Source organism: Linderina pennispora (assembly GCF_002104995.1).
Source record: "Linderina pennispora strain ATCC 12442 chromosome Unknown DL89scaffold_8, whole genome shotgun sequence".
Classification (NCBI taxonomy): Eukaryota; Fungi; Kickxellomycota; class Kickxellomycetes; order Kickxellales; family Kickxellaceae; genus Linderina; species Linderina pennispora.
Window position 1 is genome coordinate 808,547 of NW_024468256.1, and position 15,633 is coordinate 824,179.

The 15,633-nt window shown below is 56.0% G+C and overlaps 4 protein-coding genes across 4 annotated transcripts; 3 read left to right on the forward strand and 1 right to left on the reverse strand.

Moving 5' to 3' along the window:
• The first annotated feature begins 5,137 nt into the window (after positions 1-5,137).
• Positions 5,138-6,144, forward strand: DL89DRAFT_174003 (uncharacterized protein). Its single transcript, XM_040883831.1, has one exon. The coding sequence runs from the start codon at positions 5,457-5,459 to the stop codon at positions 6,036-6,038; it is 582 nt and encodes a 193-aa protein (XP_040742997.1). The 5' UTR covers positions 5,138-5,456; the 3' UTR covers positions 6,039-6,144.
• Positions 6,145-8,888: 2,744 nt separating this feature from the next.
• DL89DRAFT_275180 (peptidase M36) lies at positions 8,889-10,921 on the forward strand (the record flags this gene model as incomplete). Its single annotated transcript, XM_040889274.1, has 3 exons — positions 8,889-9,071; positions 9,093-10,237; positions 10,864-10,921. 3 exons carry the CDS (start codon positions 8,889-8,891, stop codon positions 10,919-10,921), a joined length of 1,386 nt encoding a protein of 461 aa, XP_040742998.1.
• A 119-nt stretch (positions 10,922-11,040) lies between these two features.
• On the forward strand, positions 11,041-13,044 carry DL89DRAFT_268280 (MATE efflux family protein). The gene has a single exon (XM_040887859.1). It carries the CDS (start codon positions 11,329-11,331, stop codon positions 12,940-12,942), a length of 1,614 nt encoding a protein of 537 aa, XP_040742999.1. The 5' UTR covers positions 11,041-11,328; the 3' UTR covers positions 12,943-13,044.
• Positions 13,045-13,059: 15 nt separating this feature from the next.
• Positions 13,060-13,728, reverse strand: DL89DRAFT_323366 (SIS domain-containing protein; the record flags this gene model as incomplete). The annotated part of the gene is made up of 1 exon (XM_040891388.1): positions 13,060-13,728. The coding sequence occupies one exon, from the start codon at positions 13,726-13,728 to the stop codon at positions 13,060-13,062; it is 669 nt and encodes a 222-aa protein (XP_040743000.1).
• Positions 13,729-15,633: the final 1,905 nt, after the last annotated feature.

Below are 15,633 nucleotides of genomic sequence, written 5' to 3' on the forward strand. Positions count from 1 at the left end.
TGCCTGCGGTTGGAATCGCGACGCTGAGGATGTCGGGCACAATAAACACGTTCTGGATATATGCTACAGGCGAAAAAGCAGCGGGCTGGCGTTATTTCTGCTGCTGATCCCTCCAACAGGGTTGGTGCTTTTTGCGCGACCAGGAACCTTTGCCTGTCCACAGGGTTGCACACAGCCAGCTCTTCGCGCTTGAACAAGAAAATGCTCGGCAGCCCAAGCAAGCAGAAAGATAATTCAGATGCCCTCGATGGCTGAAGAGGGGGTTCCGGTAGGCAAGTGGAAGAGGGAGAGATTCGCTGCCCTGCTAGCGGGATCGATACCGCCATCCATTCATGGAATAGGCTTCTCCACAGCTGGCGCTTGTCAAGCAATTCTCATGTCTGGGATGCAGGCAGGAACACTCTTACAGCGTGTCTGCTGCACGCAGTAGCATGCGGGAGCTGGCGGATAACCAGGCATGCTGCCTGCGACATCGACAATTTCGCGTGTTTCAGATACGCTTTTCCAGGCGGCTGGTACATGGCCCGGCAGCCGTAACCCCCACTCCTCTGCTACCATCGGCACGACTGGGCTGCTGCACTGTCTAAGCCCCTTACCTGGATCCATAGCGCTGGTGCCATCCATGCTGCTGTCTGGAGAATTAGACACGCTGGACGGTGGCATCTCTGCAATGTAGCTGGTGACCGGATCAACCGTCGTGTGGTGCACATGCAGCGGGATGCTGTGCAGATTAGACTCTTCGGGCACACTGTGGGATTCCACCGCTGCGCTTTGCGGCTGCTGGCTCTGCGGCTGCACTGGTATCCCCACTCCCCTCTGGTGGTGGTGATGCACGGCTGCTCCAATCTCACCGTCCATATGACTGCTGCCAGAACTCCACCCCTTCCCCCTCCCAGCGACCGCGACTGCGACTGCAACAGATTCCTCCTGCTTTTTGCTGTTTGTGCTCATTAAAGGACAGTCCGATTCCGCATTCGCTGAGGACTGGGAAATAGAGTTTGCCGTGTCTGCGGGGACTGCTGTCGTACAAGAGAACGCTGAAGGTCGGGCGTAGAAAGCGCGCAGGGACAGGTTCCAAATTTCGCGATAGAAATAATGAACGGAGAAGGTCCGGAGTTGCCGGCTCATGTGGAGCTGGGCCAGCTACCAAGGAACCGCCCAAGAAACGAGAAGACCCTTGATCCTAATTACTGCGTATTTGATTCTCGATGGCGGCTAGTCGCAGCAGCCAGAGCGTCCATCACCGCAAATCGTCGTGACGTAAAGCGAGAGCAGCATCCGCCTGCCTGATGTTTTTTTTTTTGACTCGGGGGAACCTGTTCTTCTCTGCAGCGTCTCTAAAGAGCAGCCACGCGTTCTAGGCGCTAGCCTGTCAATGCACCAACACCAACACCAACACCAACACCAACACCAACACCAACCTGCGTGGTGGCCGCTTTGTGAATGCAGCAACGGCAGCTGCAGCAAAGGGACGCACCATGCCCTTCACCTGCAATGGCGCCCTTGCAAAGCCAGCCTTAATTGTCGGAATATACTCCGCCTTGACTTTACTTTGAGGACGAACTATGAATCCGTGCGCGCTATTGATTGGAGAGAACGCTTGCATATGGAAAGTTTACCCAGCCAGCAGCTGTCAATGGGGTGGCCAAAAGGAGAAATGAACACTCATCTTTCTTTGGAGCACATGCACACCCAGAAAGGCGGAGGGGGTACCATCTGGGAGCCCCTTTGGGGTAAGACGAGACAGGATGGCCACATATCACGGAAGCACTGGCTCAGCCATCCCCCACATGCGCCTGCCTTTGGCGACTGCAGCGTTCAGACCCTGTGAGGACGCGTGGGGGAGACAGCATGAGAGCGAGAAAATGCACGCCGCAGACGGTTTTGAGGATATGCACGGCCATCCTGCTTTTCGGGCAGGATGCCTTCTGCTCTGCACGCACGCATATGTTCTCCTCCTCAGTCTGCTGCACTCGCCGTGGTGGCCCGCATTACCAGTTCTGGGGATTGCCCACATCTCGCCGAGTATCTCATTAACGCATCGCCTGGCCATGACACTATTGAGGAAAAATGGTCCTTCAGCAGCTGGAAATCACAAACTCTACCCCCCTCCTTGTTGGTAACACCCCCCTGCCCATTCCTAGAACAGCAGGGAACAAGGCGATAGAAGTGGGGGCGGGGTGTGTAGCCCTGGAATAGGGAAGAGGAGCACACGGCTCCTGCCTGCCTTTTCCAGCCAAGCACAACTGGCTTAAATACCCGTCGGCCAGGGGACGAACCCGACCACTCTTTCTCTTCTTTACTTTTGGTTTACCACTTTGGCACAGAAACTTGTCTTTCTTTACACTAGCGCCAGCAACAGCAGCAGCAGCAGTAGCAGCCGTGTCCAGCCCGCCGTCAAGGCCTATTGTCCTTCCCTCTGTCCCTTCCCGACACACGCACACGCAGATAGCCGATACCGAGAGCAGCCCCTTGTTCCTTCGCGAAAAAGCCCACACGCTTGGCATTTTAATCGTTCTCGCTCAGACCCCTCCTGGCCGGATTTTCGACCCCCAGACCCCATCTGGTGCAAGCGCGCAGCAATACATGCTTTTCGAAGGCTGAAATAGAGTGAATCGTCATCACATTTTTACAAGGTTCCCACCATCACGTATTTAACGAACGAGCGTGCGCCCCATCTTTCTCTTCTCTTCCAACCACTTGACCCCTCCCGTACTTTTTTCCTCCACTTTTCCTCCCTGGACAGCAATTCTACACGATGAAGCAGTTTGATGGCATAGCCTTTCGCGACTACCCGGCCCTGGACCCATTCGAGCAAACCGGGCAGCCGGTATACCCAGCATGACCGACCGACGGATTCCTTGCCTCCCAACAACAAAAGGGCCCTCGGCAGCGACGCCGGCAATCGAGCTCCCATTGTGCAGCCCCCGTTTTGGGCAAGAGGGACCCGTGCGAATTCGGCGGGACCCTGGCAATATCCTCCCATCGGGTGAGAATTCAGGAGAGCGCCTTCCCAGGATTGTGCCCATTCGCACGGCCCAACACCTACAAAAGGACCTGTTATCGATGGGCAGATGCAGGACCCATTCGGAAGTCCCGGCACGCGCTCTGGGCAGATGGAGAGAGGAGCCGCCCCTCTGCCGCAAACAAAAACCCACGCTTGCATCATACATCTCACGCCTCTGCCTGTACTTTTTCTCTCTTTCTGCCCACTACCTCCACTGTGGTGAAGGGGTCTACTCTGTTTCTATAACTGCGCCGCTACCGGTCGTTTTATAGGCCTGCTGGCGCCTGTACTGTAATATCTTTTATTCCAACACTTATCCTTATCCAAAGACAGCATCCCATGCTATTGTGGCCCTTTGCCAATGTCTCTCCAATCGCTGTTGCTCTGGGTTGGAATCGGCGCTCGGTGCGCAAGACAGCAGAAACAACGCACAATCGCCTTCTGCAACCTCGGATTATGCACGCTCTGCCCGCCCAGGCGCATGCACGCTGGATAAAAGGGGGAGGTTGAGGGAGGGGGCGCACCTGCAGCCTTCTGCTGCTGGCTGACTCGTCACATGCGCTTGAGCGAGCTTGTGCGCTTGCATTTTTCTTGCTGTGCCTTGTGCTCCAGAAAAACAAGGGAGACATGCTCTCAGTGTAGGCTGGTGCATCAGCAGCGAAGACAACCAGCATATATTACTTGCCCAAATAGACCGCAATAAATTGCGGATGGCCCCTGCCAATTTAAGCACCACCATGCTCTCCCCGCCTTTGTTGTGCGTGCCCCGAGACACACATTCCCCGCCCACCACCCATGACAACTGCCGATGCCGACTCTGGCCCGGCCAGTCGGAGCGCTTACCCACGATGTAGTCATTGTGCAAGCTATATTAATTAGCCTTGTCTTTTGCCATCGCTAGCTCCTCTCATCAGCCCCATGTCCAATGTACCTCCTGCCTGCCACTGCTCTGCCCTCTCCAGGTAACAGCCATGGGCCGACAACTCACATCTCCGGATTCGCATCAGAGTAGGCATACTGCCCGAGGCAGAGGCATGCAGCTTCCGTCGAGTCCTGGAGCCCCGGTGTGCAGCTGTGACTGGATCCCTTTTGCCCGTGTGGCCAGCCCATGTAGGACTGCCTGCTTGACCGGGTGGAGGATTCGAGAACGCCGAAGGAAAATATCCTGCCAGACCCGCCCCACAAACCAACCCTCCCAACCCGCTGCCGCTGCCTAATGCTTGACCCCGAGCCGCAAAAAAACAGCGGATCAGCAGACCGCTCGAGCTCGCAGGTGGCACCTGAGCAAGCGACTTTCTACGTGTGCATATATGCCTGTTCGTTAATGCATCCTGACCACCCGCTATGCATCATCGCGCTTGGCCATGCTTCTCCTCCCGCTGACAGTGGGACGCAGGAATCCTGTTTTCGGTCTTTTTTCTTTGATGCCCACTGCGTGCAGCAAACACGCTTTTTGCAGCAACCAGTGCAAGCATGCTTGGGCTGACCACGATTGGCATGGTCTTTACCCATCTTACCAATCTGAACCAAGAGCGCATGGAAGAGGAGGAGGGGAAGGATGCACAGGACAAGGTCGACCAGCATCCCATCGCTCCCGCTGCTTGCTCGATAGGACGCCTTTCAGCCTTTATTGTGCAGTAAGCGATCGGCATCTCATGCGCGGTTGCTCACTCAGGTCGCATCCGTCCTGGCTCTTGCAAAGGCTTTTCTCTGAGTCTCCTGCCCAACAAAATGCACTAGTGCGCACTCTCCTCTGGTACCACTTCTGCTTCACTTCAACCAGAGCGACAGACCCCGGCATCGGCTGGTGATTTTGGTTTATTTTTGGCATTTGCTGCTGAGATGCAATGCATATGTGCATCCCAGCTGTCACGCCTTCGAAACCGCTTGCAGCCGCTCCCATCATCCCTTTTTCCACCGCACAGTTGAGGGGACAAAACAGGGAGCGAATGCCTCCCCGCAAGGTACGTGAAGGACATTGCAATCTATGCGGAGCGATGATCCAAGTCCGGAAAGGGTAGTCACGCTTCCGTGCCCAGATCCGTAGGAAAACAGGATCCCAGGCTGATCACGCTGGCCACAGCGCTTACAGCAGATGCCCACTATGCTAATCCCCTTGGCAATGCCGATTTCAAGCCTGCCTCCCCTATCCCTCTCTCCTACATCCAAGCGCGTAGCGGCCGACAATCGCTCCTCTGTTCGGCGTTCCAGACAGCCAGCGCCAGTGCATAGCAGACGAGTAGATGAATATAATAATAGCGATAAATATGTTGGTATAAAATGTAACTAGAGGCGGGGGCATGCTGGGGTGTCCTGCGGGCTTGACTATGCAAATAGCCGTAGAGGCTTTAGTGTGATGCTGCGACGTGACCACCGGCGGATCTTGTTTGGCGCGTGCTCGCCCGAGGGCGATTCCTCAAGGTAGCTGGCGATCTGCTGGCTGACATCCATGGCAGTGCTTTTCCGCGGCTCTGCTTGGCGGCTGCTCATCATGGGCCGTGGCAGAGGCAGCAGCAGTGGTGCTGGCGGTGGTGTGCTGCGGATCGACCGCGCACGGAGCTCGACTGTATGGCAAAAGAAGCAATCACAAGATGTGTGGCATGCGCACTGGCACGCGTGCTCCTGGCTCAGGCAGCATTCGCTGTCTTCCCATCCGCGGCATTTCTGGCAACCCATGGCGTGTGGTAATAGTAAAGTACAGGTGGGTGATAGCAAGGAAAGATTTGTTTGTTTTGCTTGTGAGGAATTGGTGAATGGCCAAAAGAGAATGTACGAAGGCACGCGGGGAGAGCTGAAAGCGTGGAGGGGAGGGGGTGCGCTGCGGTTTATATATATCCTCAAAGGGCCTGTCAGGTACCCGTATAAGCTGCGCTGGGGCGACCAAACGGCGGTTTGTTGTGATGTTTTCCTTTTTGCATCGAGCACAGCTCTGATTGTGTACCAGAATAGCTTTTTGGATGCTGTTTGCTACATACTCGCTCTGGAGATGCGCTCGGGACAAACACAGCAAGGCTTTAGCCTCATTTGGTGAATTGGCTACAATTATCCTCCCTAGCAGCACCTATTGTTACCCTCACCCACCACCCCCGGCGCGCTGAGAATCCCCTCTATTATTCTATGTTTACCACATCCCTCCTGCTTGTGTCTTCCTGTAGCCAAGCCTCCCTGGGCCGCCGCTGAAGCATACAGGCGCATGCATCCCATCCCACCCCCACTCCACCCGTGCGCCAGACACATCTGGAGATGGGCTGGCCGGCTCTGCATTGTATACAGAGGCCGCAACAGCAGGCTTGCTGCGTCTCTATGGCGACAGCTCGTACCACACCCACACCCACACCCACCCCACTCCACCCATCTATGCGAACCCAGCCCGCTCCGTTGGCGTCGCTCCCAGCCAATGGCTTGCGGAAGCAGGTCGGTGGCTTTTCACTTTTGCCGTCGCCCGCAGCAATAATCGACAGGAAACGCGACACCCAAACCCACGTTTCTTTCATGTATCTCTGTGGCACATTAGCGACATGGCGCAATGGCAATGCGGTTTGGGATTTGTTGACAAGCGGTCCACCAGTCTGGCGTTTCCCATTCTTAACTCAATCGGCTGAAGGGGAGAAAGAAAACAGGCGCAGAGCCCGTTTCTGTGAGACCGCTGTCCACCCGCCGCAATCCCATCGTGTGTGCCTCTCCTGCCCCAAACATGGCTGGGCAGACACTGGCCACCCGTCGCGGATCCATATAGGGAATGCTGTTTCATTGTACAGACGGGTCACTAGCGAGCGGATAGAGTCTATACAGTTTTATTATTGGCAATGCTGGAAACGGGCTGAGAGTTGTAAATAGTGAGGCGCTGGATGGGGCGGTTCCGAGAAGGAGCTAAAAGTTGTAGATGAGGTTGTCAATCTGCTCCTCGCTTGGGCGCGGGAGGCTGAAGTCGGTCTTGAAGAGCTTGCGGAGTCCCGAGAACATGATGGCGATGAGGTGTGTGTGATTTGCTGCGTGCAGTCGTTAGGCGAGCCTGGAGTTCCAAAGTACCAGAGAAGAGTCAGGAGAGAACGTCGATGTGCGATTGGTATGTAAGCGCTGTGGCGAGTGGAGGCATGACCCCCGGGCTTTAAATAATTTCGGCAACGCTGTCGACACAGCAGCGAGGAGAGGTGAAAAATGGTGCACGATTCTACTTGCGTCAAACCATGTATCTCGCTAAAGACGCTATTTGCAATAGGAGACAGGGTGTAAAAGCTTATTGTCTTCTAGCTATTGCAGGCATTCGGGCGCTTGTGCAATTGTAGAGAGGCAATTGGCATATAGCAATTGTAGGATCTGCACCACTTGCCGAACTCCTATTGCACAAATAGGGCAGTCTCTGGTAATTGGATATTGTGTCCCTCGCGTACCAGAATGGGCTGTGCAAAGGAGTCGACACTAGGAATGCGTTTATTGTGTTGTTCATGCGTGTAGCTGGTGCCTGAGCCCGGACCGCGGGTAATCGTCGAAAGGCAACACTGCGATTACAATATCGACGCATCCACCGGCAAATCTGCTGCATGTCTTCGCAATCACCCGCCGCTTCCAGGTCGGCAGCGTAATCCGATGTGCCACCAGATCCACAGTGATCCATCACCAGGATCAGATCTGCTGCGGTCCTAGCTGCAAGATTACCCATGAGTCAAGTGTCAGCAGGACAGCGGAAAGTGGAGACCGCATGACCGAAACGCCTTTTCATACTGCTGGAAATGACCGTGGGACGGTCCAATCACAGCGTCTGCAGACCTGGTGGTTGCAAAGAAACGTGAATTAATGCGTAATCGGCATGTTGGCAAGGAACATAGCACGCCGCAGTCTTGAAAACGCAGCGATGCCAGTCGGCAATAAATGCCAAGAAGCATTCACGCGCCCCTCTCTCTTGCTCCAGAAACATTTCCCAACCCCATTTTCCACAACTATATTCTCTCCATCAACCAGACCACTACTATTTGTATCATTCTCCTGTATTATTCTCGTTAAAAAGGCTGCTTAGACCCTCCGTCCTTCACCCACTCCCAGCTATCCAATGGTCAAGACAGTCTCGCTCCTGGGCCTTGCGCTCGCGGTGACGGCATCAGTCGCCTCGGGCCACAACTTCCATGGACACCACCACAATCATCCGCACGGACGCCAAGCCGTTCGGACCTACCCTGCGCTCGGCCGCCCACTATACCGTGTACGAGACGCCGGTGACGGTAGCCCCGCCTGCCTACGTCAAGCGGCACCTGAGCGCCAGCCGCCTCGGTAGCGACGGCGATCCAGGAGCTCGAGGACAACGTGGCAGGTTGCCGCAGCGTATCTCTCCTCACGGCACAACATCCCGGAGCACAACATGAAACTCAAGTCCGCGTACCGCAGCGAGCACAACGGAGTCACGCACGTGTATTTCCGCCAAGGTTGTCAACGGGCTGGAGGTGGTCAATGGCGACGCCAACGTCAACATTGACAAGTACGGGCGTGTAATCTCGTCAGGGCAACTCGTTTCTCGACTCCAGTTCTCAGTGCCCCGGCACCAGCCCCAGCGAGAGCGTGCCCGCCAAGCTGGAGCACGCAATCAAGGACTCGTGGGAATACGCGCAGCACATGGCCAGCAGTGCATTCGATAGAATCTCGACGGAGGTCACCGAGGGGCTGGACCGTGTGGCTGGACTATCTGGAGCCGCTGGTTGGGACCGTCAAGGACCGCCTGCACATCCAGGGCACGAATTTCGCCGGCGAGAATCGAGGTCGACTTTAGAGACCACAGCGGCTTCCGCAAGCGCGGGCTCAAGGACAAGTACCTGTCTGCCAAGGATGCGCTGCGGCACCTGGCCAGCCACCTCAAGAGCGACCTTGCTGCCGCACCATCTGGCTAGCGTCGATGTCGGACGCAGCGCTGAACATCGAGGGCGACCCCGAGCTGCTGCTGAACAACGTCCCCAAGCGGTTCGCCATCGACGGCAAGGTGTCGGCGCAGCCTGCACTGATCCGGCTGGACGACGGCTCACTGGCGGAGACGTGGGATCTGACAGTCGAGCAGGACGACCACTGGTGGAACGCGCAAGTCAACGCACGCACGGGCAAGATTGACTCGCTTGTGGACTGGTCGTCCAACTACGTGGAGCCCGAGGCATTCCGCGTGTACCCCTGGCGCGTGCCCGACCCGTCGCTAGGCGAGCGCTCGCTGGTCGAGAACCCGGCGCACAAGATTGCGAGCCCACAGGGCTGGGTGTCGTCCAACCAGACCGCCGGTAACAACGTGTTTGCGCAGTCCAACCCCGACGGCGGGTATGGGTGGGAGAACAACTTCCGCCCGTCGTCGGCCAACCGCGTTTTCGACTACCCGCTCGACCTGACCAAGGCGCCGGCATCATACATCGAGGCGGCAGTGACGCAGCTGTTCTACACCAACAACTTTATGCACGACCTGTTCTACCTGTACGGCTTTGACGAGGCCTCGGGCAACTTCCAGGACATCAACTTTAGCGGCAAGGGCCGCGGCAACGATGCAGTCATTGCCAACGCGCAGGACGGCAGCGGCTACAACAACGCCAACTTTGCCACGCCGCCCGATGGCCGTCACCCGAAGATGCGTATGTACGTGTGGGACATCACCAACCCGAACCGCGATGGCGACCTGGAGCAGGGCATTGTTGTCCACGAGTACACCCACGGCATCTCGATCCGCCTGACCGGCGGTCCCGCCAACTCCAACTGTCTCGGGTGGGGCGAGTCGGGCGGTATGGGCGAGGGCCACGGAGATATCCTGGCCACCATCATCCGACTCAACTCGACCAGTACCCGCAACGACGACATCCCGATGGGCTTCTACTCGGCAGCCCGTGGTATCCGCAAGTACCCGTACTCGACCAGCATGAAGACTAACCCCTCGACGTACGGCATCATGGACGGGCCCGCGTACTGGGAAGTGCACGCCAAGGGCGAGGTGTGGGCTGCAATCTACTACGAGGTTCTGTGGAATCTGATTGACGCCCACGGGTTCAGCGACGACGTGTTCTCGCACGATATGACCAAGGGCAACACGCTGGCGATGCAGCTGCTGATTGATGCCTTCAAGCTGCAGCCGTGCCGCCCCAACTTTATCGACACCCGCGATGCTATTCTGCTGGCAGACCGCCAGCTGACTGGCGGCGAGAACCAGTGCTTGATCTGGAAGGGCTTCGCCAAGCGCGGCCTGGGCAAGAACGCCGATCTGATATCCGACTCGCCGTGGGGCGGAGGTATCAGAACTGAGGACTTTAGCGTGCCGAGCTCATGCGCGTAAGCTGGCTGGTGGTTTCCGCCGTCACATTGTTTTCAGCAACAAACATCGCTGCCTGCAAGTCGTGGTAGAGGCGCGATTACACACCAGGCAGTTTCCGGTGTGAGCTACTGCGAATACTATCTCCCCTGCCTTTAATTTTCCAAAGTGTGTCCAGAATGTGATTTTTCAATATCATGGTCCATGGGCACAAGCAGTAGTGGAATTAGGGACAGCTAGCTGGCGACACTCTGTATCCACATGTCGCAATTTCCAGCACAAAAACGTTTCGCGGCAAACAAGCAACCCGCTGCTGCCAGTGCTGCTGCTGTAGCTACGCATCGGCGTCTCGGCCCCTCCCCCAAGACCACATGTTTCGCCACGCATGTCGCAGACATAGCGCCATTGTGCAACATAATTGGCTCAGAGCCACACCTCTGCGTTTCCGGTGCATTCTCACGCTCGTTGTTTACCGTAAAACGCGAACAAGGTCTGCACACTATTCTCGCCTGAGGTGCGTCCGCCATTGCCGACTGGGGAAGGGGCCGTTGTCACCGCTATTGCCGGGTCCTGCAGCGGCCATATGAAAATGGAGGCCAGCAGTGGGATCGACGTGTTGGGTATCCGGTCCGTCGAAGAACGGGGGCTCCTGATACGTGCTAATGTTGCACCGGGCCGATCTAGGCAGGACATCACATCCTGGGATGACGGGGATCTGGAATACAATCGCTAAGGGGGAGCACGGAGAAAATCGCCTCATTTAAAGGGGCGAGTTTAACCCCCTGCGCCCTGCCGCTCCCCAAAACGAAGAAAAATTTCTTCACGGTGGTAGCTCCGTGAACAATGTGCGCTCGGCCCTCTGCAGCGTGCACCTTGCTCGGCCACTCGCTGTAGAACAGTGGACGAGGGGGTGCAAAAGTGGTGTTTTGCCTGTTTACTGCGCTGCACTAGACCCAGGACCACCCCTTATAAGGCTCCGACACGCCGCTTCCCTCCTCTGCTCCCGCTCCTGTACCCGCTCTCTACTCTACTCTTCCCCTGTCACATCATCCTAGTCGCTATGGCTGATCACACACCAGCGCCGCACGAGTGTGCGCCCCTGCTCTCCTCGCCGTCGGCTGCCACGCTCAGCGACCAGGTTCTGATCGACGACGAGTCGAGCATCTCTCGCCTCGTCCTGATCAAGCAAGAGCTCGTCTGGCTCGTCACCTCCTCGGTCCCTCTTGCGCTGTCGTACTTCTGCCAGAGCTCGTTTGCCTTCGTCAGCATGCTGAACGTTGGCCGCCTGGGCGTCAACGAGCTGGCCGCGGCCTCACTGGCGGTGATGATCATCAACTTTGTCGTCATGATGCCCTGTGTTGGCCTGGCCTGTGCCCTGGAGACATTCTGCAGCACGGCGTTTACCGCGTCGCACGACAAGACACGCGTGGGCTTCCACATGCAGCGCGGGCTGGTGGCAGTTACACTGCAGCTGGTGCCGACCGTCCTGCTGTTTGTATACATGGACTCGATCCTGCAGTCGATCGGCCAGACTGAGGAGGTGGCAACGCTGTGTGGCGAGTTTCTGCGCATCTGGTTGCTTGGCAGCTGGCCCCTGGTAGCCTTTGAGTGCCTGAAGCGCTTCGTTCAGGCGCAGGGCATCATGCAGGCTGGCACCTGGATCATGGCTGTGGTTGCGCCGATCCACTTCCTCATGAGCCGCATGCTCGTCTGGTCGGACACGATCGGAATAGGCTTTGCCGGAGCACCCCTCGCCACCGCCATTACGAACTGGCTACTCTTCCTTGGTCTCACCGGCTACATTGTCTGCAGCAAAGCCAAGGAGGCGTGGGGCGGGTTCACGCTCGACTGCCTAGACGGCATCTGGGAGTTCTACCGCTTGGCCATCCCCAGTGCCGCCATGATGTCGTGCAGCTGGTCAGCATTTGAAATGGTCACCTTTGGGTCGTCGATGTTTGGACCTGTCTCCCTGGCCGCCCAGGCGTGCATTTTCAGCGCCATGAGTCTGACGTACCAGACGCCAGCGGCTATTGGCTCGGCAGCAGCTACCCGGGTGGGCAACTCGCTGGGATGCGGCAAGCAGAGGCGCGCACGGTTCTCAGCATACATTTCCATGTGCATCGGGTATGCTGTCGGTATGACGTGCTCGCTGATGCTGTTCCTGAACCGCCACCGCTGGGGCTACATGTACTCAGACGATGAGGAGGTCGTCACGCTCTGCAGCAAGCTAATGCCATACTTTGCTGCTGTCCAGACATATGATGGCATGAACGGACTGGTTGCTGGTATTCTGCGCGCCCTGGGCAAGCAGAGTCTGGGAGCCATCCTGGCGTTCCCGTCGTTCTGGATACTTGCTGTGCCCATTGCCTTCTACCTGGGAATGGGTCCGCCGCACCTCGAGGTCATTGGGCTGTGGCTCGGACTGGCAGTTGGTGTCATCCTGTACTCGCTGGCCCAGCAGTGCTACATCCTGTTCTACATCGACTGGCGCCATGAGGTCAAGGTATGCTTGGACCGACTGGCACGGTCCACAAAAAATCTGGACCCCGTGCAGTCTAGAATTGCTGCTGGTGGCTCTGATGATGGGATGTATAGAACACCCGTCACCCGCACAAGCTCGAGCTCGAGCTCAAGCTCAAGCCCAACTACGGACAACTACGGCACACTAGTCTAACCGTTAACAACCCCCGCGCCATACCCTCCCACGTCATATAAATGCTTCTTATAAACCCCCTTTATCATTCAGCACACTAAACGTTAAATATTCAAGTTCAACAACTACCCGTACGTGCTATTGCTCCTGGCCGCTCATCTCTCGGCTGACTCTTCCCAGATTCCCGCCAGGGTGGTTGCGTGCAAAGTCTGCGGGCCCAAACTGCCGCCTCTCCATCAGCAGCATCGCAATGGCATCGCCAATGGCCAGCGTTACCGAACTCGAGGTCGTTGGCGCACTCACTGCCTCCGAAAGCTCACCATCAACCGAACCGTCAATAAAGGCATCGCTGAGCATCCCTAAAGGTGAGTCACTGGACCGGCCCACGCCAACCACCGAAACTCCCACGCTCTCTCCCCGCAGCCCGCTCCTCATCGCCTTCACCATGCGCACGACCTCCTCGGTGTTGCCCGAGTAGCTGAGCGCAATCACGCAGTCGCCTGGCGAGACAATGCCCAGGTCGCCATGCAGTGCCTCAGTGGAGTGCACGCACATGGCGCGTGAGCCGACACTGGTCCAGGTCGCTGCCAGCTTGCGCCCGATCAGATAGCTTTTGCCAACCCCTGTGAATATGAACTTGCCGTGCGGAGAATCGGCGGTCTGAAAGAGGATGCGCAGCGCGTGGTGGAAGCCCTTGGGGTCAGAACGCAGCCGCTCAGCGCTCTGCTTGATGGCATTGCTGATGCGGTCCAGCGAGTTGGCGACTGCGTGTGTGGCAGTGGTCAAATCGTCGATGGGCGCCGGCATGGTTTGGAAATATGTACAGTGCTATGTATATGTGCGTGTGAAAATAACTTTAATTGAACAGATAAGACATTCGCGGATAGGGAGAAGGCGGGAAACAAGCAGTTGTGACTGCCTGCTTGGCATCGCATAAGCGATGAATTTGTAATCCACCTTGGCTAGTTTTACAATTTTTTTGCTTGTTCAACCCCACGGTCTACACGGAAAGGGATCGCCAAATACAGAGCGGAAGTTCTCGGAGAATGGTTGGGTGTTTTTTCGTTTTGCAATTTGGTTCCAAGATGGCGACGCTCTATTGGGTACATTTGCTGGAGTCAACTTTTACTCTGCTTCGGCAGTGATGGTTTGCTGGGATGTTTTGGAGACGTCCCGGCACGCGACCACGGCCAGATATCCACTTGGTAGTTGTCACGAATAGAGCAAAGCCTAGTACTGCAGGCCAGGGTAGCTGTAGTGGTCAAAGATACTCAGCTCCTGATCCTTCACCGAGTTGTGGCAGCTAATACTTCCGCCAATCTTACCGCAAAACACTGAACCATCAGTGGAGCTGTACCATACCTCCTGGCCATTGTGGTAATAGCCCATTTCCTTGTGTGAAAGTCGCACTGCAACATCGCCCTTGTCCACGACGCAGAAGATCAGGAACCCGCGGCTCTGGATCTAGGCAGCACACACCTTGTCACCACTACGTGGCTGGCGGTATGCATATATAGACATGCGCGGGATCCACCCAAGTCTCTATAGCGACAGTGTAGCGGCTGCAATTGATACCAGTGCACTACCCCCTAGAATGCCCTATGATGCTAATGGCGTAGTCTAGGAACCTGGTGGTCAGCTGTATCAGTTTTTTTTTTCGAGTATTGCTTTTGAGTTTCCCTCATAGGCATTGGAAAAATCCAATATGCACCAGCGAATTTGGCACCTCAGGCAGCCGCTAGCCACTGATTCTGGATGCCAATTGGAAACCATGGATCCAGTCGCCCAGCGTCTCTGTTCCGCAGCACACTAGCAGAATTTCTTTGGTGTCGTTTTTATACGCAATGAAACCGGCATTGCCATTTGAGATATCGCTCCATCGATAGAATACCGCTGTGTCTAGTTTGTTTGGATAAGTACAGCGGATGGGACATCCCCAAGTTGAGCCACCTGAATCGACACCATACGGGATGCCATATGCAACGCCGCTGTAATGGGCATAGGTTTTTGAGCACCCCACTGGTGATTTTGGCCATGAAGGAAACACGTGCAATACTAGCATTGCCAAGTGCGCTAGTCTGCGGTGTCGCGTAGGAGTGCAGCTAGTGTGCTGATAATCGCTGCGCTTTTCAAAATGACAGAAATATTGGAGTCGGCCATGCTGAGGATATTCCTACTTGCTACAAAAGACGAAATTGCCACCGCCCGCCTGCTATCAGTTAGAAGCCATTGCTCATTGCCATGGCCAATGCACGCAGGACATGTAGTTTATATTTAATTGTTGCCAATCCACTGGCATGTGTACACTAGCTATTATTCAGTCGGACTCACTAGGCTCATCTGCAAGTACAATAAAACTGCGGCAGTATAGTCTTATGAAGGATATGCCTGAAGCTACTTGCAAGTGCCAAGTGGCTGACGTGCCAAGCTGCCCATCCATGTTCGAGTGGCACGAATTTAGCCTCTTTCCTTACGTGTCTTGACCCGCCTTCATATATGCACATGTGACTGATAGCGGCTAACACATCACCCATACTCCAGTCCCACCGCTTCAGCCATGGGCTATCTTCAAGGTTGTATTTGGGGCTAATCAGTAGTGGCGAATGTTGAATGCTCTACAGTTACAGCATGGCTCAGTTTAGGCAGTCGAACAGACCTGTTGCCCTGGGCACAGCTACTGCCTGGCAGTTGGGCTCAAGACGAGTCCAGTCC

Excerpts from the sequence above, each read along its gene's own strand:
- DL89DRAFT_174003 (XM_040883831.1), top strand. The coding sequence starts at position 5,457 with ATGGCAGTGCTTTTCCGCGGCTCTGCTTGGCGGCTGCTCATCATGGGC.
- DL89DRAFT_268280 (XM_040887859.1), top strand. The coding sequence starts at position 11,329 with ATGGCTGATCACACACCAGCGCCGCACGAGTGTGCGCCCCTGCTCTCC.